This window comes from Cyprinus carpio, chromosome A10 (assembly GCF_018340385.1).
Source record: "Cyprinus carpio isolate SPL01 chromosome A10, ASM1834038v1, whole genome shotgun sequence".
Taxonomy (NCBI): Eukaryota; Metazoa; Chordata; class Actinopteri; order Cypriniformes; family Cyprinidae; genus Cyprinus; species Cyprinus carpio.
Window position 1 is genome coordinate 18709607 of NC_056581.1, and position 23057 is coordinate 18732663.

The 23057-nt window shown below is 34.2% G+C and overlaps 2 protein-coding genes across 2 annotated transcripts; one reads left to right on the plus strand and one right to left on the minus strand.

Moving 5' to 3' along the window:
* Positions 1-178: 178 nt before the first annotated feature.
* mier3a (mesoderm induction early response 1, family member 3 a) lies at positions 179-17490 on the plus strand. Its single transcript, XM_042765640.1, has 13 exons — positions 179-272; positions 1428-1452; positions 2206-2351; positions 2540-2674; positions 5377-5497; positions 5600-5673; positions 5827-5896; positions 6129-6271; positions 8828-8909; positions 8990-9083; positions 9426-9554; positions 11834-11979; positions 15060-17490. The coding sequence occupies exons 1-13, from the start codon at positions 264-266 to the stop codon at positions 15479-15481; spliced, it is 1596 nt and encodes a 531-aa protein (XP_042621574.1). The 5' UTR covers positions 179-263; the 3' UTR covers positions 15482-17490.
* Positions 17491-19312: 1822 nt separating this feature from the next.
* On the minus strand, positions 19313-22155 carry setd9 (SET domain containing 9). The gene is made up of 6 exons (XM_019108048.2): positions 21837-22155; positions 21441-21763; positions 19908-20031; positions 19715-19830; positions 19528-19633; positions 19313-19443 (listed from the first exon to the last, which is right to left on the minus strand). The coding sequence occupies exons 1-6, from the start codon at positions 21932-21934 to the stop codon at positions 19356-19358; spliced, it is 855 nt and encodes a 284-aa protein (XP_018963593.1). The 5' UTR covers positions 21935-22155; the 3' UTR covers positions 19313-19355.
* Between the last annotated feature and the right edge of the window lie 902 nt (positions 22156-23057).

Below are 23057 nucleotides of genomic sequence, written 5' to 3' on the forward strand. Positions count from 1 at the left end.
AAAAGTTATTTATCACATGCAGTAATAATAAATTATAACATAATGCGTCTCTTTTTAATACATCCTATTGAATTCTCAGGTAATTAAACCCATTGGAATACAGTATTTCCAGCTCGGTCTCAGCAGCCAATCCCGTGCCCCGTTCGCAGTGCGTTGCAAACGCGTCCGCCAATCAGAGCGAACCTGCAAGAATACTCTCACGCCATTGGTTTGCGACGTCAATCCAGGCTCCCTCGTAAAGCCAGTAGCCGAAAGGTACCAAGATGGCGGAGGTAAGTTGGAAAATAGGGGGAAGGCGTCATATTTTGGTCGTTCATTTTTCTTTCCACAGTACATTAGTTTGGGATTTCTGTATCTGGTTGCGTGTAATAATGTCTTATCTTTGAATAAAGGCCGGTTTTGTGTAGATGCGAACGATTTTGGCCGTCAAAACGAGTGTTTGAAGCGTCGATGGGGCCTCTTTTAGCGTCGAGCGTCCGTGTTTGGCGTCAGATCCGCGAGCGGCCAAAGCCTCCGCGAGCGTCTGGTTAGTTTAGTCGTGAGGCAGCTCGTTTTTATTTTATTTCGCGCTTTTCTCATATTTCTAGCTCTCTGTTATTCCCCTTTTATAAACTAAATACTTCTGTGTGGTTTCAGAGTGATTTTTTTTTCGTTGCTGCAGTAGCGGACTGATGCTGTGAAGTGACGACATCTAACCATTTATATTTTTTTTGTCGTATTTTAAAATAAAAATATATGTATTATTTTGTAATAACTCATGGCTGTATTTTGTTTAAGAGACTCGGAGCCTCTGTATAAATAGTAAATATTGTTTTGGCTGCTTAGTGACCCTCACAAACTGCTACTCTTGTATATTATATGTATCATTTTCACATATAAATAAAAAATACAAGTAGTCAGAGTCACGTATTTTTTATTTTTTAATGTTTTTTTTTTTTAATTTACATTTTTATAGTCAGTGACAGTTTTTTTTTTAGTTTTAATTAATTTTAATTAAATTTATTTAATCTTAATTGGTCTGTCATCTGGGAAATCATAATAATAATATTATTATTATTATTATTATTATTATTATTAATATTAATATTAATATGAATTACTATTCTAATTCTTATTTACAAACCAGTACTATGGCAACAGTACTTTAAAAGTGCTCTTTACTACAGTAAAACTGTGGTAATATTATCAGCTGACACTCATCATAAAAAAATGTTAAGAAAATTACAAAGACTTTGAAAACGTATACATTTTTAAATATATTCCATAATAATTTACTGTGGGTTTTTGCAATAGTAACAGTAGGGTTTGTGGAAATTATGGTTACTATGGTAACTTTTTGGTAAGGGAAATTAACCAGTACTCTTTATTTTTTTTGTAGATTCCCAAAACTTAACATGTATTTTTTTTTTTCCATTTTGTAATTTCAGGCTTCCTTGGGAAGTACAAGCCCAGGTAAATCTTTCTCTGAATATAAAAGAAAACTCCAAATCTCAACAAGGCCACACACACACACAAACATATATATATACACACACACACACACTACCGTTCAAAAGTTTGGGATCAGTAAGACTTGTAATGTTTTTTAAAGAAGTCTCTTCTGCTCATCAAGGCTGCATTTACTTGATCCAAAATGCAAAAAAAAATAAATAAGAATATAAAATAATGGTTTCCAAAAACCCTGTAAAATCTTGCAAAATGTTATTAGAATATAAAATAATGGTTTCTATTTAAATATCCTTTAAAATATAATTTTATATCTGTACACTACTTGAGTAAAGTAAAAATACTTCAGTACGGTCCACCTCTGATTATTAGAATTATCAATGTTGGCAACAGTTGTGCTGCCAAATATTTTTTTATTATTAGAATTATCAATGTTGGCAACAGTTGTGCTGCCAAATATTTTTTTGGAAACTGTGTTCTACTTTTTTCAGGATTCTTTGATGAATAAAAGGTTTCTAAAAGAATCAGCATTTAGAATATTCAAATAGAAATCTTTTTTGGAGTAAGTAACAATATACACTACCGTTCAAAAGTTTGGGGGCATATATATATTATTAATATATATATATAAGATATATATATATATATATATATATATATATATATATATAATATATATACTGATCTTTATCATCGGATGATCATGATTTTGACCCGACGGCAGTAGAAAAAAGTTTTGTTTTGATTTGATCTTTTTAGTTGGCTCTTTATCATCGGATGATCATGATTTTGACCCGACGGCAGAAATGCTGGTGCACGATTTCGATGATGAACGTACGTTAGAGGAAGAGGAGATGAGGGAGGCCGAGTCGAGCGGGAGCTCGGAAATCGCTGATCTGGAGAAGGTTTTTATTTTATTTTTATACTGTGGCTGATTACAAATTTGACCGGGCTGACATTGTTAAAACAAAACTTGTGTGTATTATCACCGTATTAATAATATTATCCAGCAGTGATCACATGATATTGTTCCTCTGTAGTTTTCTGAATTGTTTGCAGTGATTAAGTGTTGAATGAAAGGTCTGTGTCTCAGGAGGGGAGTATGCCGTTGGAAGAGCTGCTGGCGTTGTACAGATACGAAGCTGCAGACAGCGCTGCTGGAGGGTCGAGTGCGGACAGCTCGTCTGTAGAGCTGACCGATGAGCTGCCCGACATGACGTTAGATAAAGTAAGTCACCAGAGTAGAGTCGTTATAATTAGATCTACAAAGGCTGTATTTATTTGAAAAACAGTAAAAACGGTGATATTGTAAAAAAACAAAAAAAACGTTTACAAATTAAATATTCAAAATAACTTAAAAACAATGAAATATTAAAAATTTAAAATAAAAAATAACTAATTTAAAATGCAAAATTCACATTCTTCATATATGATGTGTAACCCTGGAGCACAAAACCAGTCTTAAGTGTCAATTTTTCAAAATTGGATTTATGCATCAGCTGAAAGCTGAATAAATAATCTCTCCATTGATGTATGGTTTGATAGGATATGACAATATTGTCTGAAGTTGTGCAAATGAAGTTCTTAGCATCTGAGGGTGCAAAAAAATCAAAATATTGAGAAAATCATCTTTAAAGTTTTCCAAATGAATTCTTAGCAATGCATATTACTAATCAAACATTAAGTTTTGATATATTTATTTGTAGGAAATTTACAAAACATCTTCATGGAACATGATCTTTACTTAATATCCTAATGATTTTTGACATAAAAGAAAAATCTATAATTTTGACCCATACAATGTATTTTTGGCTATTGCTACAAATATACCCCAGAGACTTAAGACTTTAAAAAGATTTTTGTGGAAACTGATACGTTTTATTTTTCATGATTCTTAGATGAATAGAAAAATAGAAATCTGTATTAACGTTATGAATGTCTTAATGGTCACTTTTGACGTATTTAATGCGTCCTTGCTCAAAAGTGTTTAATTTAAAAAATAAAAAAAATAAAAGGTACTTACCCCAAACTTTTAAATGGTAATGTATCACAGTTTCAACAACAATATGAAGCAGCGCAACTGTTTTGAGCATGGATAATAATCAGAAATGTTTCTGGAGCAGCAAATCAGCATATTCTTTCAAAAACATAAAAAAAAAAAACATGATTATTCCAAACTGTTGACCAGTTTTTGTGCTGTTCATTGGGGATTGAACGGATCATAATTGTTCCGTACGGACCATGCCTCACGGTTCGCCACGCATTTGATCTGCGGATTAATTGCAAAAATGAACCATAATAGTGAAAGTTTCTCGTTTGTATGTGTTTACGCACTCAAGTGATTTTAAACCATTCCAGCTCAAGAAGAGGCGAAAGAGAACGAGAATTCGGTACTCAAGCAAACACGCAGAGAGGCACGTTTCTGACGGCGCACGAACATCGAACTGAATCCTTTCGCATTTCCTTGCGTTTGAACAGACACGTGCACATAAAATTATGACAAAATACCCGTCTCGACAACGATTCTGGTAAGAGAAGTCGGTTATGTCTTGAGTGAAGGAAAACAGCTGAGAAAGAAATCAGATGTGCATCATTATATTGAATCCTTGCATCAGGTCTTAAAGGTACAGCAGCCTATAAATACTACGGCTGTCATTACAAACAACAAAACACATTTCTGTATCTGAATTAGGGCTGTGCGATTAATCGAAATCGTCATAAAATCACGATTTGAGCATGCGCAATTTCTAAATCGCTTTTTTAGCACGATTTTCCACGAGCCCCTATCCCGCTCTCCATCCAATCTGAATGCAGCACGCCTAAATGGAGCGCGAAAACAGAACAGACTGGGCATATGCCTAACTCCAGGTTCACACACTATCTGTGATGCATATTTTTTCCGAGCCCATGTTAATGGATCAGAGCATTCACAGTGCACGCGGAAAAAGATGTGAACAGAAAAGGTTAGAAATAGAAAGGTGCAAAAATAATTAATATCTAGCACATGAGCATAGAAAGAGTTGTGAGTGCACAGGACGCAGTTTGAGCGAGAGGAGACACGTTTTAAGTGCGCGCACTCTCTCCGGGCGAGAGCGGCGTGTTTCTGAGCACACGTGTCTGGTTTTGTGACAGAGCAGAGGAAATCTGCATGCGAATGGAGAGATTCGCGCTCGCGCATTATTTTAATGTGCTTTCGCGTTACAATAACGTGCTCTCGCTGCTGCTTCTGCACCGCACACACATACTGTATACGCACTACAGACGGAGTACGTGTAAACCTGTATAATGTATAACAAATCTATTTCAACACCTGAGGCACCGCTACAATGAGCTCTATGACCAATGCATGGCAAAAATAAAAATAAGTCCCTGGACACGGGATTTTTTTATTTATTTTTTTTGCCATATGTCTAGACATTTTGTAACACCTTTACTTAGTGATTATTTTGACTTATGTCTGTTCTAGAGAAATGTTACAACTTTTTGATAAAGCTCTCATTGGTTTTCTTTTGGAAATATGTTTCAAATTCATACTGAATGCATTTATGACTGTAAAGCATGTCTGTGTGTCAAAATCGTGATTAAAATCGAAATCGCAAAATTGATCAAAGAAATCGCGTTTTTTTTGTCCATATCGCACAGCCCTAATCTGAATACTACTGACCTTATTTTAATTGTTACTTTGGTCTCTTGTATTTATCTATGCTTGTAATTTGTATATCTGCTCTATTTTTTATTGGCTCCTTACCCTGTCATTGATCTTTCTTAGTTATCGAAGAAGTACTTGGCTTCAAGTAATAAATGGAAAGCAAAGTTATATTAGTTTTTTTCTTCTTGCTGATCCGTGACATGATCTGAACCGTGAGTTTGTGATCCGTTGAACCGCTACCGTTCGTTAACATTGTTACGTGTCCTCTTTTCTCGTAACAGGAGGAAATCGCTAAAGATCTGCTCTCTGGAGACGATGAAGAAACACAGTCGTCTGCCGATGACCTCACGCCGTCTGTGACGTCACACGAAACCAACGATTTCTTCCCCAGAACTCTTCGCTGTAAGCATGTACACATTGTTTGTGAAAGTGCAGGTTCTGCTTCAGTTTCCATTTGAGCATCTGGATTTTCGCTAGCGCTCAATTTTGTTGTTTGTTTTTCAGCGAATGTGGTTTACGACGGAGACAAAGAATCTGAGGGCGAGGATGATGGTTTGAGTCCTGAAGACTCTCGCAAGGTGAGGAAAATTTGTCATTGTGCTCTACAGTGAGAAATATTAGACTATTTACTGTCGTGTTCAAAAGGGGTTGTTTTCTATCATTTATGTGTCGGACAAAGTTGTAAACCCGCTGAAGATCAGTGTATATTTGATTAATTTGTGTTTTCACAGGAGATCATGGTGGGATCTGAATATCAGGCAGAAATTCCTGCTCTTACCTGTTATAACGACCAGGATAAAGGTGAGTCTTTCATATTTAAATGAAGTGCAGATTTGAATAAATTCGGTGTCACCTGTGTTAAATACAACATGAAATGCCTTTAGCAAGTGAAACAAAATTTTGTGCAAAATAATGTAGGCTTTGGTTGAAACCTGATGGCACTTCAATAATTTTTCACCATCTGCACAGTTTTGATGCAGCGTGTTTGGAGATGTATTAGACTGTGAGAGAAATCCTGTTATGTGTTTTTCAGTGTACGCAGAGGAAGATCAGCTGCTTTGGCAGCCGGACATGTTGCCCGAGTCAAAAGTCAAAAGCTTCTTGCAGGACGCTCTGCGTGTGGACGGAAAGTTGGATGGAGAAGGCAAATGTTCTCTAGTCAAAGACAACGAGCAGGTGACGATCGCAGATCTGTAGTTTTACACAAACCAAACACGTTCATTACACTTGAGGGGCTGTTAATTATGTCCACTAAATAGATTTGAACACTTCGGCACTCATAGCATTGTTATCAGTAACACTTAACCCTGTAAAGATTTTTTTTTTAAAGGAGACGTAACACAGTTTCTGTCAATCTCATGTCACTCTTGAGTACCTATAGAGTAGTACTGCATCCTTCATATCTCCGAAGAGTCTTTAGTTTTATCAGATTTATAAAAGATCGATGCAGCTTTCTGTCATCAAGCAAGCAGAGCTTTTGCACAGCGATCGTCTGCAAGCTGTGACATCGATGTAAATAAAACGGGAACAAAAACTTTACTGACTTCAATTTTATTTAATTTGTTTGTAAAACATTCGTCACCGAAACGCTGGGAACAAACACACACACTTGCACAACTCTGGAGAAACAACTGCATCCACTGCTGACTTCAGGCCGGGTTCTTTGGGAAGCTGAACGAGGTTATCTTTCCCTCACAACCAAAAACACATTTCTTTGGTGACTGTTGATTTCGTGGTTTAAATACGAAATGTCAAATCCTTCTCGAGCAAGTCCTGTGCAGCGCTGCTGACGACTTTAAAATTAACTTTTTTACATTTTTTTTTATTTAAATATAATTTTTTCCTGTGAACAAAGCTGAATATTTAAATATAATTTTTTCCTGTGAACAAAGCTGAATTTTCAGCATCAGTACTCCGGTCATCATAATTTTTGTGGAAACCGTAATATATTACCGTTTAAAAGAAACTTTTTTTTAATTATTTTTTTTTTTTATAAAAAAATATAAATACGTTTATTCAACAAGAAAAATAAGAAGGAAAAAAAAGTGCCAGAAAAGATAATGTTTCAAAAGATTTTATTTCAATTAAATGCTGTTATTTTGAACTTTTTATTCATCAGTGAAGCCTGAAAAATAAAATGTATCACGGTTTTCACAAAAATAAGAAGGAAAAAATGTGCCAAAAATGACCAAATGTTAGAATTAGACACTCCGGGAGCAACAGACAAACACATCCATGTTTACACAGAAAAAACAACGCATGTGATTAACCCCTCGCGTGTGACACGCTCTGTGAAGGACCATAAATATAGCACCATAAATAAATATACCATTCACACAGAATGAGCTTTTGTGTTGACAAAGATGGGACGCAGGCAGTGGAATACTTTCAGTCATTTTTGACAGGCTGAAAGCTGCTGTTGTTTTTAAAGAACATTTATAGTTAAGTCTACTGGTGTTACACTTTCAGTCATTTTGAATTACCTTGACTTTTGAGATTTTCTAAAAGAATTTCCCTTGTATTATTTCTGAACACATAATGTATAAGACAACAGGCCCTTGTAGTTGTAGTTTTTGCATCTTTTCTGCAAAGATATTTAACAAGTGATTTGTTTAACATTTACATCATGTTGATAACTTCTTTTGTGCTGCATTTGGAATAGAATTTTCTTTAACTAGAGGGTTAATAAAAAAAAAAAAGAGAACTTGAATCATATTGTAGTTACATTTTCAAGTTGACTAGTCAAAAATTGAGAATCGGTCAAACATTCTTGAAAAATCGAGATTTAAATTTTTTTGTAAAAACACCCAGCCCTGACTGATGATAATAAACCATTATTAATAATTGAGCACCACTAATAATTGATAATTACAGAGCATCAAATCAGCATATTAGAATGATTTCTGAAGATCATGTGACACTGAAGACTGGAGTAATGATGCTGAAAATACAGCTGCACATCACAGAAATAAATTACATTTTAGTATATATTCAAATAGAAAATGATTTCAAAATGAAATAATGTTGCTCAATATTACTATTACTGCAGCCTTGGTGAGCGGAAGAGACTTTGACCGCTGGTGTGTTTGTGATTTATAAATGGGTCATACGTAGCATTAAAAAAAAAAGGCATTAAAAAAACATTAAATTAGATTTGATGATACCTTGCAGAAACCCTGAAGTAAGATGAGATTTAAATGATCAAAACATATAATGCAGTGCAATCCAGTGATGATTGAGAGATGAACAAACAAACGTTCCCCAAAAGATCCTGATGATCAGATTTGAGATTTTTCTAAAAAAAAAAATATATATATATATATATATATATATATATATATATATATATATATATATATATATATATATATATATATATATATATATATATAAAAATAAAAAATGATGTCTGGAGAATCAAGTAAAGTGAAGTGTTCATCTTTAAAAATTACTAACAATATCAGAATTATTCATATGTTTACTTGATAAAATCAGTAAAGATTTGACAGCAAAAATACACGTGAAGCTCAAACTGAAGGAGGACGTTTGTGCAACTAAACTAAAATAACTTTTACTTGATGTTCAAACTATCGATCAGACGACAGAAGCCTTGGAGTAGATTGTGTGAAACCGATTTAACAGCAAAGTTTTGATCATGTGGATGATTTAGAGGGCTTAGGAAATTTAAAAGTAAGCTTTTAAAGGGTTAACTAACCTGTTTGTTTTCTCCAGGCTTTATATGAGCTTTTGAAGTGTAACTACAACGTCCAGGAAGCTCTTGAACACTATCGCAGCAAAGACAAATCCTCAAAGGGTGAGTGGAAATATTGCTGTTATAGCAGAGTTGTTGAACTAAGTGTTGAATAATAAACTAATCTAAATGTAATTGTTTAGACGAGATGCTCCCGTGGTCTGAAGAAGAATGCCGAAATTTTGAACACGCTCTTCTGTTGTACGAGAAGAACTTCCACCTCATTCAGAAACACAAAGTAAGACGCCGTCTTTTCTCCTGTTTTTTTTTTTAACCTGTTGTCTTAGATATTTAAATGCAGTTTTGAGTCAGTGTTTACATAAATCAGATGTCACTCACGTTAAATACAACATAAAATTCAATTAACATTGCATTGAATTTCATAATTATGATGAATATTCTATGGAAAATAATGTAGTGTGGGTCTTCGTTTTCTATTGGGATTTTATCGGTTTAAAAAATGTCTGGCTGGAATGATATTAAAATGATTTTCCACATTGTTCACAGCCTTTATGCAAGCAGAAACAATGTTTTGCACCAATAATGCCTGATTATTAAGTTGCATGTAACTTTTCTTTCAGTCAACACACGAACGGTGGCAGAATGTGTTGCGTTTTACTACATGTGGAAGAAGTCCGAGCGATTCGACTTTTTCGTCCAGCAAAACCGATTCGGGAAGAAGAAGTTCAGCAGTTATCCTGGTGTTACGTGAGTTTCGTAATGATCTTCTGTTGAGAGGATGTTAAAATTAGTGGTCGACCGATATATCGGCCGATATTTATTAATTTTTTTTAAATATCGGCATCGGCCGATAAGTGTTTCTGCTTGGCACATGTGTTTGCGGCGGGAGGGACTCAGATAGAATGGTTAAATTCTCTCTCTTGTTGGCTGTCATCTTAATACGGACATAAGTCTGTCATATAAAAATCAGATAGAATGGTTAAACATTAGGAATTAACGTATACAAAAAGTATTATGATTGCTTTTATATTACTAGTAATAGAAAGGCAAACATTATAATACTTTCTCGTTTGCCGTCAGCATTAAGCAAATACAAACAAATATAAATAAAACAAATCTTTATATGATTAATGAACATTTAATTTCACAAACCTTGCAAACTTCGTCGAATCCAGCTGTGAGATCCTGTGAAGTGTGCATGTGACCTGCATGATTGCGTGTTCTCTGCGTGCTTTAAACTTTAAACTCATGATTTCAAATTATGCTGCACTTTATGCATTTGCCCACTGTCACATTCATATCATTTTCTCTGTGTGCTGTAGTGTTGTCAAAAGACCCGGTTCTTCGGTACCAAGTCGGTACTAAATAAATGAAAATGTCACACAGTACCAGGTTTCTTTAAGTACCGGTGGGTACCGAGTACCCGGTCAACCTGGTTCTTGACGCATACAGCACTATGATTTCCGCGTAGCAGAAAACGTGAACGGAATCTCCAATCTCCATATGGACCAGTATCTGTAAATGTTAAGCCGCAAAAGTTGGTTGAAATATGAATCCTGCATGTTCTTCGTGTCTCTGTGTGAATGAATGAATGGTTTTGTTTACTACATAGACTGAAGCGCGTGACGCTTGCAGTAATTTCAGTATCTGCCGTCTCAATGAGGACATAAATACATAAACAACATCACCAGAACTGTTCTGAGTCACTTCACAAGCATTTTACTGTTTCATTTGAGTAAAACCAGTGTCAATTTAAAGGTATTCATGGCAACCCAGGGTTTTCCACACATTGATTTATTACAATATCAAAACTGACTGCCACAAATAGATTTTCCAAAAGGCTTTGACTTCATTGAATAAACATGAGCACTGCACGTTTCAAAATCAAAAACCGATGCAGTGTTTTTAAATCACTGTATTTCAGAAGGAAACCGACTGTATTTAGAAAATTTTTGATTTCATTTTTATTACATTTTGCATGTAATGCTTGATAAGGCAGCGTTTGTGAGCTCAGCATTGCTTTACAGCCGTTACCGGAGAATCCTGTATCTCTCCCGCTCTTAAAGCGCCTCCTGTTGGCAGAAAATGAATTTGCATATATGGTACATGTATATATGGGGCGGGGGAGTGCTGCCACAAATAGAATGTAAGGAACCCGTAAAAACAAAAGTTTATTTTTACATTTCATTGTGCTAGAAATATTACTATTATTTAGTAGAATGTATGTGATACTGCTACTGCTGTTGAAAAAAAATAAAAAATTTATTTTTTGAAGAAGTAAATCACACAATATTTCTTCCATGTTTTAATTTTAATAGCAAATCCCCTTTATTTAACAAAAAAAATTAAATGTGTTTAAATTTCATTAATTAAAAGACAAATTAAATTTGGGTGAAACTTGTTTACTGTTTTTCATAATTATATTACTTGTAGAAAAACTTTAAAACACAATTGTAAATAAGTATAAAGAATGCCATTGGTTTTATTTTTAGTGCTAAAAAGTTTTTTTTTTTTTTTTTTTTTTTTTTTTTGCATATTTTTGTGTTTTGCTTTGGTACCGAGAACCGTGGATTTTCACTTGTATCGTTACCGAATTGTTGGTTACAGTGTTAACTTTTTTTATATTGTGCTGTATGTAAAATGAGTGTTGCCTTGGCTTAATTTGAAAGATATGATTCCCAATGCACACAAACTTCCCAGAATACTGAGTGCCCTGTTGGTTACAGTGTTAACTTTTTTTATATTTTTATTAAATATTTATTCATTTGTGAAAAATACTTTGTGCTCTAAAGTATAAGTGTTTATTTTACACATTTATTTTTAACCCATTGTCAAATGTTTTCAAATTTCTTAAATATTAATAAAAAATAAAAATATCGGTTATCGGCCACCGTGCTTTCCAAGATATCGGCTGTCAAAAAAGCCAATATCGGTCGATCACTAGTTAAAATCTTCAGTGTGAACCTGCTACAAAGCGACAGGTGTTTTATAAGTGAGCTGATTTCCTCTCCTCATGGCCTCTGCAGGGATCTGATGGACCGGTTGGTGGATGAGGCCGAGGGTTTGGTGGATGGATCTGCTTCTGTGTGTTCCAGCGGCAGCGGCAGGATAGAGCCTCCGACCGAACAACAGCTCAACCTGCTCAACTCCATCACAGCCAGTGACCTCTCCGGTACATTACTAAACATTTTCAGACGTGCTTGTACCTCACTTCTGTTTTAATGCTTTGATAACAGCTTTCTGTTAATGTGTAAAGCAGTAAGCCATTGTGTTACAGTAATTTTTATAGTAAGAAGTGGTAGTAGACACCTTAAACTGTAGGGAAGTCACTGTAAAGAGCTGCCTGTAGTGGGTTACACTACAACAGCAATATAAAAAGTTAGTGTTCGATAAATAAAATACAAAAAGTAAGTTTTAGACTAATTTATCGGCCGTTGGCTGAGCTATTTGTTTTGTCAAATTGTTTTTTTTTCCCCTTCCATTTATTATTACTGAATAAATATTGGGGGAAAAAAAATATATATATGCAAAGGACCTAACCAGGGCTCCAGACTGCGACTAAAACAATCGTATTTGCGACCAAGAAATATTAATTTGTGAGATATTTTTGTTGAGATCGCCACTGGTGGCTATATAAATTTACATGTTATGACTTAATGCCTTTTTTCCTGCTTGTTTTGCGATCACATCTTTTGTTATGCTGACGTAATAAACTGAGACGATGCGCATCAAAGTTTTAGTGGGAAAAAAAAGGCTTTCAAACGGTCCTCATCTCTGCCGAACAGCAGCGTTGACTGCACTCTTGCTGAAAGCAGCTCCAGCTGTGCAGCACGAGAGAAAGAGAGAGAAAGTGACGGAGACGTGTGAAGTACAGGTGCAGAAAAGCAGGGTCTATTTCGTGCGCAACTTGAACAAACTACAACAGGTAAAGCTGTCAGCTGTGTGGATATTAACAATTCTCGTTTATAATCGATACTAATATGGCTTCTTGTTATCAGGATCTTTAGTCTATATGCTGTGTTTAATGCGTGAGCTTGTAGCGCACTTAACACAATAAACACAATAAGCTTTTATAGGTATTTTATAAGATACTGTACTGTATCTTCCTGAATCGCTCATTCAGTGTTTCAAACCGCGGAAATCGTGTAACACGTTACAATACATTTAGAATAACCAATAATCAGTCAGCTAGAAAAAGAAAAAACAACTACACAGAAAAGCATTTTGCTAAATATATGCATTATATATTCATATTTTTACTTAACCTGTTGTCTGCATGATAAGAATGCAAAGAGCTAAAGATGAAGTTCAGCAGCTCCTATATAACTGTTTGTTACTAATGAAGAAAAACAGATTGGATGTGTGACGTACGACAGTATTTATAGGATGCTTCGAGCCCAAACTGCTGATATAGTGATGCTGATTAGGCCTGTCACGATAACAAATTTTGCTGGACGATAGATTCTCCAAGAAATTATTGCGATAAACGATAACATTGTCGTTCTAAGACCAGTTTCAACTAATATAATGATAACGCCATACTAATGCAGGTACACCTTATCAAAGATCAATAAACTTTTATTTCTAAAGAATATTTAACACTGACACTGAAAACATTTTAAATATCCACAATAAATGAACAAAACAACCAATAAAACAATAAAAGCAATGGATTGTCAGTCTCTTTTAAAACAATGCACTTGAATAAATACCAAAAACAACCAAAATCAATAAATAAAAAGGATGTAAACAAAATTGCACTTCAAAAAATATTAAACATTAGACTCAGACATAAATAGTGCCAGTTATGAGCTTTGTAAACAAACAAACAAAGCCTCAACAGGCCATATGCAAAAAAACTTTTGAAAAATAATTTCTCCAGCATAAAGCTTTGTTCAAATAAAGCAAAAGTGAATTGCCGTTTGTCCACCAAGGACGAGAGAGAGAGAGAGAGATTTTATGGTGGATTCCGAGCAAGAACACGTTGACTTAAAATTAATTAATTTTGTATGATTGTATGTTATATTATGTTTATATGCCAGTTAGAGATGCTCATATTGACCGTTTAACTGTTAACCTAACCTGTAAACATTTTGACCGATTAATACTAGGTAAAAGGTTTTTTATTTTTTGCTGCATGGTAATTATATATATATATATATATATATATATATATATATATATATATATATATAGCCTATATTTGTTAACTCACTAGGCGTGTTGACGCGCAACCACACGCACAGACATATTTAGCTGAGCAAGACAAATGAAGCGAGCGAAAAGTAGGGTACTTTATGGGACCATTTAGACAGAAAGGGCAACGAAGTTACTTGCAAAATTTGCTACGCAGTATTAAAATAAAGCAGTAGGTCAAGTACAATGCTATTCTTTGTGACTGAATATAGTTCTCAAGTTGGACAAGACTTTAGTTTCCACTTTAAGTGAACCTTAGTTCTCAGGACATCTTCAGGATGGATTAAAAATGCTGATGCTGTGAAAGTAGGGGAGATGAACACACAACAGTATGACTTGAAATGTTTAAAAAAAAAAAAAGAATAAAACGCATTTATTCTGTGGCACTTAAAATAATTTGGCACCTAATTTTTTTTCTTATAGGAAAAACACTGGCTTTTATTTATTTATTTTAATTTTTTTGGTCTGGAGCCCTGCCTACAATATCTGACTAAATATATAAAAAAAAAGAGAGAAATCAGCTCATATATATATATATATATATATATATATATATATATATATATATATATATATATATATTATATAATTTATTTATTCAAAAGAAATTATAACTATAATGTTTTTGATTATTGTAAAAAAAAAAAAAAAAAATAATGTATTTAATATAAAAAATATTAATATACATATTTTTTTTTATTATATTTAATGAAATGAAATGACTTATAAATTTTTAATATTCCTTTTGATTAAATATTGTAAAATAAATAAATAGTTTCCAAATCAGCTCACATTAATTTGGGGTTAGTGTTTTTTTTTTTTGTACGATAATTACTTTTGAGCAAGGATGCATTAAACTGATCAAAAGTGACAGTACAAACATTTTATACAAAATAATAAATAAATTCAAATAAATCCTGTTCTTTTGAACTTTTTTATTCACATAGAAAACAGTTAATTAAAATTGCGATAATATTTCAAATTAGTTTCTGTATTTTTGATCCAGTAAGTGCAGCCTTGGTGAGCAGACGAGTCTAACCTTGTCCTCTTCCTCAGCGCTGACGAGCACAGTGGCGTCGGTGTGTAACCCTGCAGACGTCAGCTGTCTGGACTCCTACAGCTTCTCCTCGCTGGACGGACTGCACCGCGGGCCCCTGAGCCACGAAGAGCCGCTCAACTACTCCAGCAACGGAGACGGAGACTGTCTAAACCTGATGGAGACGGGCTTCTACCACTCGGACCTCGGGCAGATCGGTGTGTGCGGAGAGGACTGCGAGCGGCCCCCGGCCAAGCGGCTGAAGATGGGCCTGTCGGAGCCATTCTTAAACGACAACAGGAACATGAGCGTAGATTTCGAGGGCCGCACGCACCACATCACAAGTGCCAAAATGGCAGTTTCGGTCAGTGACTTCAGCGAGGCGGGCAGCTACATGGGAGCGCACACACTACATCAGCACACGGCGCTGCAGTCGGAGTAATCCAACATGTGCACCGCCACATACTCCTTCACACATTTGTTTTTGCTTTCTTGATTATATACGTGTGTGTGTGTATATATGTACAGATTGATCTTTTTTTTTTTTTTTTACTATGACATCAGTGATGTCTAATTGTACAGACCTAAATCTTGATTTCTCAAGAGTTAATACAGCCATTTATTTTCCAGTCTTGAAGTGTCATAAGCGTCCGAATACTGTGGAAAACTTGAACTGGCGTACTTCAGCCGGGTTTTTCGAAGCCATCGTGACGACTGGCTGCCAGCTCGGCCTCTCTGTGGTTCCCATCAGTGTTTACAGCTCACCCTTCGTCTGAACGGCATTTAGGACCACTTCTTCAATTGGCTTTTTTGCACCATTTGAGCACAAGAACCCTGGGAGATTTTCTGCTATTTTGATGGACTGCAAAAACAAACCTACGAACAATTGAAAGTGGTTCTAGCATATATATATATATATATAGAGGCCCTAAATACAATAGAGGTATTACGACGTGTGTAATTTATATATTTCTGCGCATATTTATTAGTGTTCCTCTTGCTTTACCAGTCAGCGTTTGGCATATTTATTGCAATGAAGACCATTGGACTGCATTATGGTCAGTTTTTGTTTTTTTGTTTCCCAAAGTGGTTTTGAAATACTGGCACATGTATTTTTTATTTTTTTTTCGATTTCTTTTGATATTTGGATAATAATCACTATTTATTGAAAAACCATTTTGCAGGGATTTCTCGGCGCGGGAACAGAACCGGCCCGCAGTTTTACCCGTCTGCTCCCTTCAGTAACCGATTATGCAACGTTGTAAATGATTTCTGTTCATCATCGGCGTCCGCTTGCTCTCCAGGTCCTTGGTGGAGGCCTGCAAGCACCGACCCGAGGTTTATCTATGCATCAAGAATCGCTTACAGATGAAACGGATCATTTCGGACCTTGTTTGCTTGTTTTTTCCAGCTTTCCCGAGTTTTATTTTACACGCTCTCGTATGGCAATAATTTGTAAATATGTATAGATACCACACACCTTCCCATTTTTTTTTCTTCTTCGGCTGACAGACTTGGTTTTAAGTCTGCGTATGCCACAAGAATGCCTTCTCGACTTCCTTTACCGTTCGTTCGACGCTTTTCCTCAAAAGAGATTTGCTTAAGAAGAGAGTTATTTATTTATTTATTCACTCGACTGCAAGTGGGTGTAGTGTGTTAGCGTCCGCCGGAGACGGAGGGCCGCCGTTGTCTTCACAGGAAGTAGCGGCGCTAGCTGAATGTACAGTATTATCACATCTTAGGGATTTACTGAACTCGAATGTCTCGCGGTTAAGGCAGAAGCCCGGTTTGCAGTATTGCCTTAACCTTCATTCAAAACCTGGGAGGGTTTCCAGGACGGCGATCTTTTGGACGGTCTGTGGTTTCCTCGTACCTGTGGACGGAATCCTCCGTAGTTTTATTTATTTTTTTTGGACTTGACATACTTGAAGGATGTGTGTTGATCGATTTAAATACGATATTCTCCAATTCAGTCCTGTAGGTTGTGCAATTCATTTCTTCTGTCCCTGCGAGAATGGAAAAGAGCTTTAGGAAATTGTGTCGGTGCAGTAATTTGTCCAAAGTTTGTATAAAAAAAAAAAAATTTGAAATTGTAATGTAGTAATGGTTGTCTGCTTCCAGGGGGAAAAAATGTACATTTAAAAACCTTCCATTATCTTTGGAATGTTGTATGCTTTATTTTGTTTCATATTCAATTTTCATTCACTTTCATGCTTTTTGGAGGAGGGGGAAGTTACTAGTTAAAGTTCAGTTTTTCAACTTAATTTGATGTGATAAAAGTATAGTGTTGAATAGACAATCAAACGTCGATTAATATTGGAAAAGGACATTTTATCATTCTAAATGTTTGTACATAGACACTGTTCTCGTTTTGTTGGTTTTTATTTTGTATTTTATGTTGTACTTAACTGGCGAACCGTTCCAGAAATAAATATTCTGGAGATATTACAACTGTGTTGATGAATTCATCCAAAAGCTTGATCAGATTGGACGCCTCTGGATCTTTATTTGCAGTAACGATGCGTCATGAGACCGTCGTTATTGATTTTTGAATTTATGTGATGTATGTTGGTTTAACTTCCTCTTATTCCTTGCAAATGTCTGATATCAAAAGTTAAAGTAACAGCAGGTATATGTATTTCATTTTTAAATAGTCGTAAATAAACATCTCAGGAAAACTTTAGTTTTCTTTTACAAAAAAAACATCAGAACTACTTCACTATCAGAGACCCTACGGGTAAAAATATTAAAGGTATAGTTCACCCAAAAATGAAAATATGCTGTAAATTTATCAGAACAGATTTGGAAAAAAAATGCAGCATTGCATCAGTGTCTCATCAATGGATGCTCTATAGTGAATGGGTGCCGTCAGAATGAGAGTCCAAACAGCTGATAAAAACATCACAATAATCCACAGCACTCCAGTCCAACATTTCACATCTAGGGAAGACAAAAGCTGAAACACATCCAGCACTGAGGCTTTTTTTTTTAACTACAAACTGTTGCTTCTGCCCAAAATACAAATCCATAACAATTTTAATTTTTTTGGTGAACTATTCCTTTTAATCTATGAAGTGTTAAATAATGTGCATTTGAGTTCTGATCACTTTCGGAGACATTGTTTTGTCCTGAGCACTGGTTGCTTTCAGACTTTCACCAAGACAAATTCCTCCATGTTTCTTAACCACTAAATGCTAAAATGAAATATAATAATAAAAACAACTGTTAGGCTGGAAACCAACACAATTTTCTCACTCCGCTTCACTTTAGGAAAATAATTTATTTAAAGGATTATATGTATAATGCAAACACATCAACTTTATATTATATATATTATATATATATATATATATGTATATACAAACACACACAGTACAGGTCAAAAGTTTGGAAACATTACTATTTTTAATGTTTTTGAAAGAAGTCTCTTCTGCTCATCAAGCCTGCATTTATTTGATCAAAAATACAGAAAAAACAGTAATATTGTGAAATATTATTACAACTTAAAATAAATAGTTTTCTATTTGAAATATACTTAAAAAAATAATTTATTCCTGTGATGCAAAACATAATATTAATAAAAATTAAAAAAGAACTCAATTTAATCAAAAACAAATCTAATAATCACATGATCATTTAGAAATCATTCTAATATTCTGATTTATTATGAGTGTTGGAAAACAGTTCTGCTGTCTAATATATTTGATGAATAAAAAGTTAAAAAAGAACTGCATTTATTCAAAATAAAAAAATATTTCTAATATATATATTCTAATAATATATTTTCTTACTATCACTTTTTATCAATTTAACACATCCTTGCTGAATAAAAAGTATTTATTTTATTTAAAAAAAAAAAAGAAAAAAAATTACTGACCCCAAATTACTGACCAGTAGTGTATATTGTTATTACAAAATATTTATATTTTAAAAACATAGCTTCGTTTTTTTTTACTTTTTATTCATCAAAGTATCCTAAAAAAGTATCACATGTTCTGAAAAAATATTAAGCAGCAGAACTGTTTCCAACTCTGATAATGAATCATCATATTAGAATGATTTCTAAAGGATCATGTGATAATGATCCTAAAAATTCAGCTTTGCATCACAGAAATAAATGATAATTTAAAAGTATAATAAATTTAAAAACAATTATTTTAAATTGTAATATTATATCACAATATTACATTTTTTTTTCTGTATTTTTGATCAAATAAATGCAGGCTTGATGAGCAGAAGAAACTTCTTTCAAAAACATTGAAAATAGTAATGTTTCCAAACTTTTGACCTGTACTGTGTATATATACATAAATTATTCAATGCACAATAGTGTAGTAGTTGGAGAAGAGTTCTTCACCACAGTTAATATCTCTCAGTGACACAAGCACCACACAGCGCAAAGATCTGAAATAGAAACGGAAAGATAAAATAAGCAAATGTCGGTAATAATGTCATAATAATAACAGCATATGAAATCTCTGATCTTGCCGTTGAGCGTCAGCTCTGTAGTTTACGTTGGGCAGGAACTGACGGAGCTCAAGAGGAAACCCTTCAGGCACGTCGTACTCCTGATAGCAGACATTCGCAGCTTTTTCTGTGGATGACAAGCCACTTTAGTCTCAAAGATGTTTTCCTTCAGAGCTGTGGAGGGTGAGACTCGTCCAGCCTGACTGACCATTAGAACAGTTGTTGACGTACTGTCCCACGGCGAGAGGGTTCACGGGGTCAGAGGTCAGCCAGGAGCAGTCACCCAGACGGAAGGGGCCGAGTCTGTCCCGTCCGCTACACGATCTGTTCATCAGTCAAGACGTGTGATTCGTGTCTGTATGCTGTGCACTTATAATGCGCTGTGAATGCTTGCCGCTCACCGGTACACTATCTTAGAGATCGCTCTGTCGCTGCCGTCAATCAAAACGCCGTCGATGCATCGAAATACAAACGGATTTCTGATGGACTGGAAGAAGATGGGCTCGTCCGCCTGATAGATGGTTCCTGTGGAAGGAGAACATCACAACAGCATTCTTATGATGATGAATCTTCTAAAGACAGACAGAAGAGTATAAACCAACATTAATGACAGACAGAAGTCGATTAAAAGAGTAAAATACATTTAGATATTAATAACTGAGGAAAACTACTGGACTGTGCTGTTTACCTCACCTTTAATAATATGAAACCGCATGATATGCACACAGAAAATTCCTAATAATTATGTGAAGAGACATCATGTATTAACCACTACTAAAACATTTACTATTTATCACCAATTAAAAAATAAATTAAATAATATTTTTTATATATTATTAATAATATTATTAATTACAACTACTACTACTAATTAATAATAATAATAATAATAATGTAATATAAAAAATATTAATATATTATTTATTAATAATAATTATTATACTATACTATACAGTGGATATAGAAAATAACTATATTTTGTTGCTTTGCAGCCTGAAATTAAGACAGACATAGTGCAGAAAAAATAAATAAAAAATAAAAACCTGAGTAAATACAGCTGGATAAAAGAAAAACTGTGTCTTCATTTCAGGCTGCAGAGCAACAAACTGTGATTATTTTAAATGGGGTGATTATTTTCTATATCCACTGTATTATTAATTATTATTTTTAATATATAAATAATACTATTAATATATTATTTTATAATATTATAATCTATGAAAACTTAACAATAACATTATTATTGTTATATTATTATTAAATACTATAATTTATATTAATAAGTATTATCATCATTGTTAATATTTATAAATTATAAATACAAATAATTATAAATAGTATAAATAATTAATATGTATCTACTAAAGAAATGTACTATTTGTCAGCAAGTGTTTAAAACAGTAATAATATGAATCATATTTAAAAATATACTATTACTACTACTAAGTAAATAAATTATTACTAGTAGTATCATTAATAATAATTATTTATCATAATATAAAAATAGGTTTAATAATATTCAGAATATTTATATATGGATTTATAATGTTTGTTATTATTGTCATTACTGAGAATGCATTAAATAATATTTTAATATACTTATTAAGATGACTAATCAAACAGTGATACGTGACGTCATAAAGGATAAATGAATACATTAATCACAAGTATGAAATTGCACGAGATGTACGCAAAAAAAAAAAAAAAAAAAAAATCCTAAAATTAAGTTTTTAGGAATCATGCATTAATCACTAATAAAAACAAACAACTTAAAAAAAACAGTAATAGCATGAATCGTATATATAATTAAATATAATAATTAATAATACTATTAATAATAGTTATAAAAAAATAATGTTAGTTTTGTTAAAATATGTGGTGTTGTTTATTGAATGACTATTTATTATTTATATAAGATGACTGAAGTGTTACACCTGGATACATCGCTACAATACTTCCTTTCGGCGCGCGTCCCCGCGTAACAAACACGCCGGTTCCCGCCAACTGCAGAGAGCTGCGCTTCCGCTCGATCCGGAAGCCCAGAGCGTTCAGCATCACTGCAGAGGGAGCATCGCGTGTTTCATCCTCAACATTAGTGTACTTGTCGCGTTTCGCCTGAGGAAGGAACCTGAGCAGCTCGCTTTGATTCTTCATGTCGTTTTTAAGGAGTTCCGTGAATAAACACACGAGAGATCCGAGCACCTCCTCGTCCTCGACTAACTTATCTCGCGATCGATCCTTCACCTGACGAAGAGTTCTGGGAAAACAAAAACACTAAACTCAGTAAACTGAGCATGGCTAATTGTGACAGAGCACAAATCGAACTATACCTCTCATTTTTCTGCAGATTTAACGCTATCCAGGGGACAAATCTATGCCTGTAGGATTTCCACCTGACCTCAAACGCTTTATAAAGAGCTTTAATCATATTATAAGTTCATAATCAGAGCTGCACGCGCGGTCAAACAGCTTTAACTCTCGCCTTCCTGCACTAGTGACTCGCGAATGAGAATCGTATTGATGATTCGGTTGAACCGATTCGATTGAATCGCTCGACTCTTAGCGCGAACACTTTTCATATTCAGCCAGATGTATTTTGAAATATGGTGATAAACAGTGATATGTAGCTACGTATTTGTTAAGTGCAAATATAAGACGGTAAATTTCGCGCGGGATCTCCGTGAACCGGTTCATTGAAATGAACCGTTTCTCTAAAAGTGAATCAGACGCTATTTTACATTAGCGCCACCCTGCGTCTGGGAGACCGGTACTTTGCTTTAATAATTTAAAGGACATTTTATTACTATATGAAATCTTAATAATAATAATATTAACAAATAATGGTAATTTCGACATGCTTTAGAATTGAACATTATTCTCTCTTTGTCATTCACTGCTCTGTGGAGCGCTGTTATCTTATCTAACTAGTCAGAGAGGGCAAACTCCAATTCATATCGTTTTAGAGATGATTAATTATTAACACACACACACACGCACATATAGAGAGAGAGAGAATTGACAGAATGATCAAATTTAGCACTGTTAGGGAAATATGATAATGTTTTGAAATTATCATTTAAATCGCAGTAATTTTCAAATTGTTTGTCGTAAATAAACATTTCAGAAAAAAATATTATGGGGTTTCAAATCATAATATGACTTTTTGTTACGAAACAAGGCATGATTTTCATGCATGTCTTCTGTAGAGGACACCAGGACAAACATCAGGTTAATCAAGCATTTGGGGAACACAAGAAGTCAAACAGAGAAAGAAATTATAGATCAATAGTCCCATGAAATATGAGATAAGTTATTACTCCCATTATTACACTTATTTTTTCATTATGGTTTGCACTAAGAACACATTAATATGCAAATTATATGCATTGTATAGAATGGGAATACCAGTATATGGACATTGTACGCACATATTGAATAAAGTATAATAGTATATTAAATCATTATGTTATATCTTTCATAACATAGTTGAGAATCATCTTTGTACAAAGTTTGTCTAAAGATAGCCTGAAACCTAAAAACTGATTGGTGAA

Excerpts from the sequence above, each read along its gene's own strand:
- mier3a (XM_042765640.1), top strand. Across the intron at positions 1,453-2,205 it reads CTTGGGAAGTACAAGCCCAG|TTGGCTCTTTATCATCGGAT; the intron begins GTAAATCTTTCT and ends TGATCTTTTTAG. Across the intron at positions 2,675-5,376 it reads CCGACATGACGTTAGATAAA|GAGGAAATCGCTAAAGATCT; the intron begins GTAAGTCACCAG and ends TTCTCGTAACAG.
- setd9 (XM_019108048.2), bottom strand. The coding sequence starts at position 21,934 with ATGATTAAAGCTCTTTATAAAGCGTTTGAGGTCAGGTGGAAATCCTAC. Across the intron at positions 19,831-19,907 it reads ATCTCTAAGATAGTGTACCG|ATCGTGTAGCGGACGGGACA; the intron begins GTGAGCGGCAAG and ends ACTGATGAACAG. Across the intron at positions 19,634-19,714 it reads CGTCAACAACTGTTCTAATG|AAAAAGCTGCGAATGTCTGC; the intron begins GTCAGTCAGGCT and ends TGTCATCCACAG.